Source organism: Aythya marila (genome assembly GCF_965140915.1).
Source record: "Aythya marila genome assembly, contig: HAP1_HAP1_SCAFFOLD_1183, whole genome shotgun sequence".
Classification (NCBI taxonomy): domain Eukaryota; kingdom Metazoa; phylum Chordata; class Aves; order Anseriformes; family Anatidae; genus Aythya; species Aythya marila.
Window position 1 is genome coordinate 1 of NW_028137090.1, and position 11,070 is coordinate 11,070.

At 64.8% G+C, this 11,070-nt stretch overlaps 1 protein-coding gene across 1 annotated transcript; it reads right to left on the reverse strand.

Moving 5' to 3' along the window:
• Positions 1-324: 324 nt before the first annotated feature.
• LOC309891191 (cyclin-dependent kinase 16-like) lies at positions 325-10,271 on the reverse strand (the record flags this gene model as incomplete). The annotated part of the gene is made up of 6 exons (XM_082785572.1): positions 325-468; positions 2,557-2,619; positions 4,405-4,499; positions 7,515-7,629; positions 9,372-9,428; positions 10,155-10,271. Coding segments are annotated over 6 exons (591 nt in total), but the record flags the coding sequence as incomplete, so codon positions are not given.
• Between the last annotated feature and the right edge of the window lie 799 nt (positions 10,272-11,070).

An 11,070-nucleotide genomic window follows, 5' to 3' on the forward strand; every position in this document is an offset into this window, starting at 1 on the left:
CCCCCCCATCCCCTTTTTTCCCCCCCCCATCCCCTTTTTGTCCCCCCCCAGCTCCTTTTTTCACCCCCACACCCCATTTTTGGGTCCCGAATCCCCTTTTTCCCCCCCCCCATCCCCCTTTTTCCCCCCCCCATCCCCTTTTCCCCCCCCCATCCCCTTTTTGTCCCCCCCCAGGTCCTTTTTTTGCCCCCCCAGCCCCTTTTTTTGCCCTCACACCCCATTTTTGGGTCCCGAATCCCCTTTTTGTGCCCCCCCAGCCCCTTTTTTTGCCCCCCCAGCCCCTTTTTGGGGTCCCTAAGGGTAACTTTGCCCCCCCCCATCCCCTTATTTCCCCCCCCCCTCACCGAAATCCGCCAGCTTCAGCTCCCCGCGGCGGCTGAGCAGGAGGTTTTGGGGCTTGAGGTCGCGGTGCAGCACCTTGTGGCGGTGGCAGAAGGCCAGGCCCCGCAGCAGCTGGAACAGGAACAGCTGCCCCCCCCCCCCCCCCAAAAAAAAACACCTTGCACGCGCACTTTGCACGCCCCTTTGCACGCCCCTCGCACGCCCCTTGCACGCCTGGGGTCCCCTTGTACGCCCTGACCCCCCCCCCCCCCAGGGGTCACCCCCGTGGGTTGCCTTGGATGCTTGATCCCTGTGCACACTCGCACCCCCCCTTGCACGCTCGCACACCCCCTTGCACGCTCACACCCCCCCTTGCACGCTCACAACCCCTTGCACACTCACACCCCCCTTGCACACCCCTTGCACACCCCAGACGCCTTTGCACACCCTTTCTGCACCCCCAGACCCCTTGCACACCCACACTCCCCTTGCACACTCACACCCCCCCTTGCACACTCACACCCCCCCTTGCACACTCACACACCCCCTTGCACACTCACAACCCCTTGCACACCCCTTGCACCCCCCTGACACCCTTGCACACCCTTTCTGCACCCCCAGACCCCTTGCACACCCACACCCCCTTGCACACTCACGCCCCCCTTGCACACTCGCACCCCCTTGCACACTCACACCCCCCTTGCACACCTATGATCCCCTTGCACACCCCTTGCACCCCCCTGACACCCTTGCACACCCTTTCTGCACCCCCAGACCCATTGCACACTCACACCCCCTTGCACACTCATACCCCCCTTGCACACTCACGCCCCCCTTGCACACCCACAGCCCCCTTGCACACTCACCCCCCCTTGCACACCTATGATCCCCTTGCACACCCCAGACCCCTTTGCACACCCTTTCTGCACGCCCGGACCCCTTGCACACTCACATGCCCCCTTACACACTCACACCCCCCTTGCACACCCACAACCCCCTTGCACGCCCCTTGCAGGTGCAGAAACCCCCTGGGAGCACCCCGGTGTCTTGTGCACACACCTTGCACACTTGGCTCCCCTTGCACACCCACAAGCCTCTCGCACATTCCTTGCACACCCCTAGACCTCTTGCACACCCAAGATCCCCTTGCACACTTATGATCCCCTTGCGTGCTCCTTGCACACCCATGAACCCCTTGCACACCCTTTGCACACCCCTGGACCCCTTGCACTCCCACGACCCCCTTGCACACCTACGACCCCCTTGCACACCCACGACCCCCTTGCACACTCATTGCACACCCCTGAGCCCCTTGCACACCGCTGGACCCCTTGCACTCCCACAACCCCGTTGCACACCCACGACCCCCTTGCACACCCATGACCCTCTTGCACACTCCTTGCACACCCCTGGACCCCTTGCACTCCCATGACCCCCTTGCACACCCACGATCCCCTTGCACACCCACAACCCCCGGCACACTCCTTGCACACCCCTGAGCCCCTTGCACACCCCTGCACCCCTTGCACACCCACGACCCCCTTGCACACCCACGACCTCCTTGCACACCCACAACCCTCTTGCACACTCCTTGCACACTGCTGGACCCCTTGCACACCCACGACCCCCTTGCACACTCCTTGCACACCCCTGAGCCCTTTGCACACCCCTGGACCCCTTGCACTCCCACGACCCCCTTGCACACCCACGACCCCTTTTGCACACCCCCGACCCCCTTGCACACTCATTGCACACCCCTGAGCCCCTTTCACTCCCACAACCCCTTTGCACACCCACGACCCCCTTGCACACCTACGACCCCCTTGCACACCCACGACCCTCTTGCACACTCCTTGCACACCCCTGGACCCCTTGCACTCCCACGACCCCTTTGCACACCCCCGACCCCCTTGCACACCCCCGACCCCCTTGCACACCCACGACCCCCTTGCACACTCATTGCACACCTCTGGACCCCTTGCACGCCCCTGGACCCCTTGCACTCCCACAACCCCTTTGCACACCCACAACCTCCTTGCACACCCACAACCCCCTTGCACACCTACAACCCCCTTGCACTCCCACGACCCTCTTGCACACTCCTTGCACACCCCTGGACCCCTTTGCACACCCACGACCCCTTTTGCACACCCACGACCCCCTTGCACACTCTTCACATGCCCCCAGGCCCCTTGCACGCCCCTTGCACGCCCCTTGCACGCCCCTTGCACGCACCTTGACGTTGTGCATGTTGATGATGCTGCCGCAGTCATCCAGGTACTGCTTCAGGTCCCGGTCCTGAAATTGGGGGGGGGGGTCCCCCCAAAAAAAAGGGGGGTCAGGAGGGGGCGGGGAGGTTTGGGGGAAATCTGGGGGGGGGTTGGGGGAGACCTGGGGGGATTTGGGGCAGCTCTGGGGGGGATTTGGGGGTCCTGGGGGGATTTGGGGGAGCCTTGGAGGGGATTTGGGGGAGCCTTGGAGGGGATTTGGGGTCCGGGGGGGGATTTGGGGGAGCCTTGGGGGGGAATTTGGGGTCCGGGGGGGATTTGGGGGAGCCTTGGGGAGAATTTGGGGTCCTGGGGGGAGGGATTTGGGGTCCTGGGGGGGGGATTTGGGGGTTCCTGCAGGGATTTGGGGGAGTCCCGGGGTGGCTCTGGGATCTCTGGGGGGATTTGGGGGTCTCTGGGAGGGGATTTTGGGGTGCCATGGGGGGATTTGGAGATCCATGGGGAGATTTTGGGGTGCCCGGGGGGATTTCAGGGTCCCTGGGGGGGATTTTGGGGTGCCATGGGGGGATTTTGGGGTGTCAAATGTGGGTTTTGGGGTGTCCTGGGGGGGATTTTGGGGTCCCTGAGGGGATTTTGAGGATCCCTGGGAGGATTTGGGGGTTCCTGGGGGGATTTGGGGTTCCCAAGTGTGGGTTTTGGGGTCCCTGGGGGGAGGTTGGGGGGATCCTTGGGGGGATTTTTGGGGTGCCTGGAGGGATTTTGGGGATCCCTGAAGGGAAATCTGGGGATTTGGGGGAGACTTTGGGGATCCTTGGGGGGGATTTGGGGTTTTTTGGGGGGGATTTTGAGGTCCCTGGGGGGGATTTTGGGGTCCCCAGGTAGGATTTTGGGGGTTTTGGGGGGGATTTTGAGGTCCCTGGGGGGATTTTGGGGTCCCTGGGGGGATTTTGGGGTCCCTGGGGGGGATTTTGGGGTTTTTGGGGGGGATTTTGAGGTGCCTGGGGGGGATTTTGAGGTCCCGGGGGGGGATTTTGGGGTCCCTGGGAGGATTTTGGGGTCCCTGGGGGAGGATTTGGGGGTACCTGGGGGGGATTTTGGGGTCCCTGGGGTGGATTTTGGGGTCCCTGGGGTGGATTTGAGGTCCCTGGGGGGGATTTTGGGGTTTTTGGGGGGGATTTTGAGGTCCCCAGGTAGGATTTTGGGGTTTTTGGGGTGGATTTTGAGGTCCCTGGGGGGGGTTTTGAGGTCCCCAGGAAGGATTTTGGGGTCTCTGGGGGGGATTTTGGGGTAAATGGGGTGGATTTTGGGTTTTTTGGGGGGATTTTGGGGTCTCTGGGGGGGATTTTGGGGTCTCTGGGGTGGATTTTGGGGTCCTGGGGATGGATTTGGGGGTACCTGGGGGGGATTTTGGGGTCCCTGGGGGGGATTTTGGGGTCCCTGGGGGGGATTTTGAGGTCCCTGGGGAGATTTTGAGGTGCCTGGGGGGGGATTTTGAGGTCCCTGGGGGGGCTTTTGGGGTCCCTGGGGTGGATTTGGGGTCCCTGGGGTGGATTTGGGGTCCCTGGGGAGGATTCTGGGGTCCCTGGGGTGGATTTGGGGTTCGTGGGGGGGATTTTGGGGTCCCCAGGTAGGATTTGGGGGTTTTTGGGGTGGATTTTGAGGTCCCTGGGGGGGGTTTTGAGGTCCCCAGGAAGGATTTTGGGGTCTCTGGGGGGGATTTGGGGGTAAATGGGGTGGATTTTGGGGTTTTTGGGGGGGATTTTGGGGTCCCCAGGTAGGATTTTGGAGTCTCTGGGGGGGATTTTGGGGTCCCGGGGGCGGATTTGGGGTGCTTTGGGGTTTTTGGGGTGCCCACCAGGTACTCGAAGACGAGGGTGAGGCAGCTCTGGGTGTGGATGATGTCGTGCAGCGTCACCACGTTGGCGTGCTTCAGGTCCTTCAGCAGCGACACTGCGGGGACACGCGTGGCTGGCACTCGTGCAAAGCCTCGTGCAAAGCCCCAGCCCTCGTGAAAACCCTCGTGCAAAGCCCCAGCCCTCGTGCAAAGCCTCTCAGGAGCCCCCACCCCTCGTGCAAAGCCTCTCGGGAGCCCCCCCAACCCTTGTGTAAATGCTCGCAGCAGCCCCTGGCCCTCGTGCAAAGCCCCAGCCCTCGTGAAAACCCTCGTGCAAAGCCCCAGCCCTCGTGCAAAGCCTCTCAGGAGCCCCCACCCCTCGTGCAAAGCCTCTAGGGAGCCCACAACCCTGGTGTAAATGCTCGCGGCAGTCCCTGGCCCTCGTGCAAAGCCTTGTGCAAAGCCCCAGCCCTGGTGCAAAGCCTCACATGAGCCCCCAGCCCCGGTGCAAAGCCCCAGCCCTTGTGCAAATCCTTGTGCAAAGCCCCTCAGGAGCCCCCAGCCCTGGTGTAAAGCCTCGTGCAAAGCCCCACCCCTCGTGCAAAGCCCCTCAGGAGCCCCCAGCCCTTGTGCCAATGCTTGTGGCCACCCCCAGCCCTCGTGCAAAGCCCCAACCCTCGTGCAAATCCTCAACCCTCGTGCAAATCCTCGTGCGAAGCCCCCAGCCCTCATGCAAATCCTCGTGCAAAGCCCCAATCCTCGCGAAAACCCTCGTGCAAAGCCCCGGCCCTCGTGCAAAGCCCCCTGGGAGCCCCCAGCCCTCGTGCAAAGTCCCTCAGGAGCCCCCAACCCTGGTGCAAAGCCTCGTGCAAAGCCCCAGCCCTCGTGCAAATCCTCGTGCAAAGCCCCAACCCTCATGCAAAGCCTCGTGCAAACCCTCATCCCTTGTGCAAAGCCTCTCAGGAGCCCCTAACCCTTGTGTAAATGCTCGTGGCAGCCCCTGGCCCTTGTGCAAATCCTCGTGCAAAGCCCCAGCCCTCGTACAAAGCCCCTCAGGAGCCCCCAACCCTCGTGCAAAGCCCCTCAGGAGCCCCCAACCCGGGTGTAAAGCCTCGTGCAAAGCCCCAGCCCTCGTGCAAAGCCCCTCAGGAGCCCCCAACCCGGGTGTAAAGCCTCGTGCAAAGCCCCAGCCCTCGTGCAAAGCCCCTCAGGAGCCCCCAACCCTGGTGCAAAGCCTCGTGCAAAGCCCCAACCCTGGTGCAAATCCTAGTGCAAAGCCCCAACCCTTGTGCAAATCCTCGTGCAAAGCCCCAGCCCTCGTGCAAAGCCCCTCAGGAGCCCCCAGCCCTCGTGCAAAGCCCCAACCCTCGTGCAAAGCCCCAACCTTGGTGCAAATCCTCGTGCAAAGCCTCTCAGGAACCTCCACCCCTCGTGCAAATCCTCGTGCAAAGCCCCAACCCTTGTGCAAATCCTCGTGCAAAGCCCCAGCCCTTGTACAAAACCCCTCAGGAGCCCCCAGCCCTCGTGCAAAGCCCCAGCCCTCGTGCAAATCCTCGTGCAAAGCCCCAACCCTTGTACAAATCCTCGTGCAAAGCCTCTCAGGAGCCTCCAGCCCTCGTGCCAATGCTTGTGGCCACCCCCAGCCCTTGTGCAAAGCCCCAGCCCTCGTGCAAATCCTCGTGCAAAGCCCCAGCCCTTGTGCAAATCCTCGTGCAAAGCCCCGGCCCTCGTGCAAAGCCCCCTGGGAGCCCCCACCCCTCGTGCAAAGTCTCTCAGGAGCCCCCAACCCTGGTGTAAAGCCTCGTGCAAAGCCCCAGCCCTTGTGCAAATCCTCGTGAAAAGCCCCAACCCTCGTGAAAACCCTCGTGCAAAGCCCCGGCCCTCGTGCAAAGCCCCCTGGGAGCCCCGACCCCTCGTGCAAAGCCCCTCAGGAGCCCCCAACCCTGGTGTAAAGCCTCGTGCAAAGCCCCAGCCCTCGTGCAAATCCTCGTGCAAAGCCCCAGCCCTCGTGCAAAGCCCCTCAGGAGCCCCCAACCCTGGTGCAAATCCTCGTGCAAAGCCCCAACCCTCGTGCAAACCCTCGTGCAAAGCCCCAACCCTTGTGCAAACCCTCGTGCAAAGCCCCAGCCCTCGTGCAAAGCCCCTCAGGAGCCCCCAGCCCTCGTGCAAAGCCCCTCAGGAGCCCCTAACCCTGGTGCAAATCCTCGTGCAAAGCCCCAACCCTTGTGCAAACCCTCGTGCAAAGCCCCAGCCCTCGTGCAAAGCCCCTCAGGAGCCCCCACCCCTTGTGCAAAGCCCCTCAGGAGCCCCCACCCCTCGTGCAAAGCCCCTCAGGAGCCCCCACCCCTCGTGCAAAGCCCCCCAGGAGCCCCCAACCCTGGTGTAAAGCCTCGTGCAAAGCCCCAACCCTCGTGCAAATCCTCGTGCAAAGCCCCAGCCCTCGTGAAAACCCTTGTGCAAAGCCCCAGCCCTTGTGCAAAGCCCCTCAGGAGCCCCCAACCCTCGTGCAAAGCCTCTCAGGAGCCCCCAACCCGGGTGCAAAGCCTCGTGCGAAGCCCCAGCCCTCGTGCAAATCCTCTCAGGAACCTCCAACCCTGGTGCAAATCCTCGTGCAAAGCCCCAACCCTCGTGAAAACCCTCGTGCAAAGCCCCGGCCCTCGTGCAAAGCCCCTCAGGAGCCCCCAACCCTGGTGCAAATCCTCGTGCAAAGCCCCAACCCTCGTGCAAACCCTCGTGCAAAGCCCCAACCCTTGTGCAAACCCTCGTGCAAAGCCCCAGCCCTCGTGCAAAGCCCCTCAGGAGCCCCCACCCCTCGTGCAAAGCCCCCCAGGAGCCCCCAACCCGGGTGCAAAGCCTCGTGCGAAGCCCCGGCCCTCGTGCAAACCCTCGTGCAAAGCCCCAGCCCTTGTACAAAACCCCTCAGGAGCCCCCAGCCCTCGTGCAAGTCCTCGTGCAAAGCCCCAACCCTTGTACAAATCCTCGTGCAAAGCCTCTCAGGAGCCTCCAGCCCTCGTGCCAATGCTTGTGGCCACCCCCAGCCCTCGTGCAAAGCCCCAACCCTCGTACAAATCCTCGTGCGAAGCCCCCCCCGCCCTCGTGCAAGCCCTCGTGCAAAGCCGTGGTGCACGCACCCTCGCGGATGGCGGTGCAGGGGGCGCCCTCCTCGTGCTCCAGGCGGATTTCCTTCAGCGCCACCAGGTTCTCGGTCAGCTTGCTGCGCCCCTTGTACACCGTGGCGTACGTGCCCTGGGGACACGGGGGGGGGACACGTGGGGACACGGGGGGGCACAAAGGGACATGGGGGGGCATGTGGGGACATGGGGGGGCATGAGGGGGTACAAGGGGACATGGGGGGGCATCTGGGGGCATGGGGGCATGGGGGGGCACGAGGGGACACGGGGGGACATGGGGGGGCACAAGGGGACATGGGGGGGCATGTGGGGACATGGGGGGGCACAGGGGGACATGGGGGGGCATGGGGGGATAATGGGGGGACACGGGGACATGGGGGGACATGAGGGGACATGGGGGGATATGGGGGGACATGGGGGGCATGTGGGGGGCACAGGGACATGGGGGGGTACGAGGGGGCACGTGGGGACATGGGGGGGCATGGGGGGGCACGAGGGGGCACAGGGGGACACGGGGGGGCACGGGGGGACATGGGGGGGCACAGGGGGGCATGGGGGGACACAAAGGGACATGGGGGGCATGGGGGGACATGGGGGGGCACAGGGGGACACGGGGGGGCATGAGGGGACATGAGGGGACATCAGGAGACATGGGGGGGCACAGGGACATGGGGGGGCATGTGGGGACATGGGGGGGCACAGGGGGCACGAGGGGACATGGGGGGGCATGGGGGAACATGGGGGGGCACGAGGGGACACATGGGGACATGGGGGGGCACAGGGGGGCACGGGGGGACATGGGGGGCATGTGGGGACATGGGGGGACATGGGGGGGCACGGGGGGGCACAAGGGGACATGGGGGGGCATGTGGGGACATGGGGGGGCACAGGGGGGCATGTGGGGGCAGGGGGGGGCACAAGGGGACATGGGGGGCACAAGGGGACATGGGGGGGCATGTGGGGACATGGGGGGACACATGGGGACATGGGGGGGCATGAGGGGACACAGGGGTCATGGGGGGGCACAAGGGGACACGTGGGGGCACGGGGGGCATGGGGGGGCATGGGGGGGCACGGGGGGACACAGGGGGCACGTGGGGACATGGGGGGGCACGGGGGGCACAGGGGGGCACGTGGGGCATGTGGGGGCGTGGGGGGGCATGGGGGGGCACAAGGGGACACGTGGGGACAAGGGGGGGCATGTGGGGACACATGGGGGCATGGGGGGGCATGTGGGGACATGGGGGGGCTTGAGGGGACATGGGGACATGGGGGGGCACAGGGGGACATGTGGGGGGCACAAGGGGACATGGGGGGGCACGGGGGGGCATGGGGGGGCATGAGGGGACATGGGGGGGCACAAGGGGACACGTGGGGACAAGGGGGGGCACGGGGGACATGGGGGGGCACAGGGGGACATGGGGGGCATGGGGGGACATGGGGGGGTACGAGGGGGCACGTGGGGGCATGTGGGGACAGGGGGGGCGTGAGGGGACATGGGGGGACATGGGGGGACACATGGTGACATGGGGGAGTACATGGGGGCATGTGGGAGCACAAGGGGACATGGGGGGGCACAGGGGGCACGGGGTGACATGGGGGGCATGTGGGGACACGGGGGGCACAAGGGGACATGGGGGGACATTGGGGGGCATGTGGGGACACGAGGGGACAAGGGGGGGCACGTGGGGACATGGGGGGGCACTGTGGGGTCACATGGGGACATGGGGGGGCACATGGGGACACGGGGGGCATGGGGGGGCACGAGGGGACATGGGGGGGCATGGGGGGCATGGGGGGACACAGGGGGACACCGTGGGGACACGGGGGCCGTGGGGGGCGCGGCGGGGCCCTCACCTCTCCCAGTTTGTCCAGTTTGACGTAGGTCTCCAGCTTCCCGAAGCCAATCTCCGACTGGGGGGGGACGGGGACAGTTACTGGGAGCACTGGGAGGGGGAGCGGGGCCCTGCTGGTTTGGACTGGTCTGTACTGGGAGGCGCCGGGGGGATGTTGGGGGGCACTGGGAGACCCCCAAGGGGGTGTTGCCTGTCCCTACTGCGCCATACTGGTTTGTACTGGTTCATACTGGTTTTTATTGGCCAATACTGGTTTGTACTGGTTTGTACTGGTTTGTACTGGTTTATACTGGGACACAGCAAACAAATGAGCTCCGGGTGGTGGCAGAGGGACCACCGCTGGACAGGACTGGGGCGCACTGCGAGGCCCGGGGGGCGCTACCAGTTACTCCTAGGGACCTGTACTGGTTTATACTGGTTTATACTGGTTTATACTGGTCTGTACTGGTTTATACTGGGACACAGCAAAGAAATGAGGTCCAGGTGGTGGCAGAGGGACCACTGCTGGACAGGACTGGGGTGCACCGCGAGGCCTGGGGGGCACTACCAGTTGCTCCTAGGGGCCCGTACTGGTTTCTACTGGTTTCTACAGGTTTGTACTGGTTTATATTGGTTTATACTGGGACACAGCAAAGAAATGAGATCTGGGTGGCAGCAGAGAGACCACCACTGGACAGGACTGGGGTGCACCGCGAGGCTTGGGGGGCCCTACCAGTTAATCCTAGGGCCTGTACTGGTGTATACTGGTTTATACTGGTTTGTACTGGTTTGTACTGGGACGCACCAGGGAGACGCGGCGCAGGCGGCGGCTGAGGGGGCTGGGCAGCACCAGGCGCTCCAGGCAGCCCTCGGGCAGGCGGATGTCGGCCGGCAGCGACAGGCGCTTGTTGATGTCCTGGGGGGGGGGAAAAAAGGGGGGGGGGGTCAGCCCCCGGGGACCCCCCCCCAAAAAAAAAAATAAAACCCAGAGACCCCCCCAGGGACACAGGGGGTGATAACGGCCCCCAGGACCCCCAAAATAACCCCAAGACCCCCCCAAATCCCAACAGGACCCCCCCCCAGTGACCCCCCAACTCCCCCTCCAATCCCCCCAAACCCCCCCCAACCCCCTCCAACCCCCCCCAGGACCCCCAAAACCCCCTCCAATCCCACCCCAACCCCCCCCCCAACCCCCCCCACCCCCCTCCAATCCCCCCCAGGACCCCCCAATCCCCCCCCAGCCCCCTCAACCCCCCCCAATCCCCCCCCAGCCCCCTCAACCCCCTCCAATCCCCCCCCAGCCCCCCCCAGGACCCCCCCAATCCCCTCCAATCCCCCCCAACCCCCCCCAGGACCCCCCCCAATTCCCCCCCCAACCCCCTCCAATCCCCCCAACCCCCCCCAGGACCCCCCCCAATTCCCCCCCCAACCCCCTCCAATCCCCCCCAACCCCCCCCAGGACCCCCCCCAATTCCCCCCCCAACCCCCTCCAATCCCCCCCAAACCCACGCCAATCCCCCCCAGGACCCCCAAGCCCCCCCCAATCCCCCTCCAACCCCCCCCCAATCCCCCTCAAACCCCCCAGGACCCCCAATCCCCCCTCAACCCCCTCCAATCCCCCCCAAACCCCCCCCACCCCCCCCAATCCCCCCCCCAAACCCCCTCCAATCCCCCCCAGGACCCCCAAAACCCCCCCCAATCCCCTCCAATCCCCTCCAACC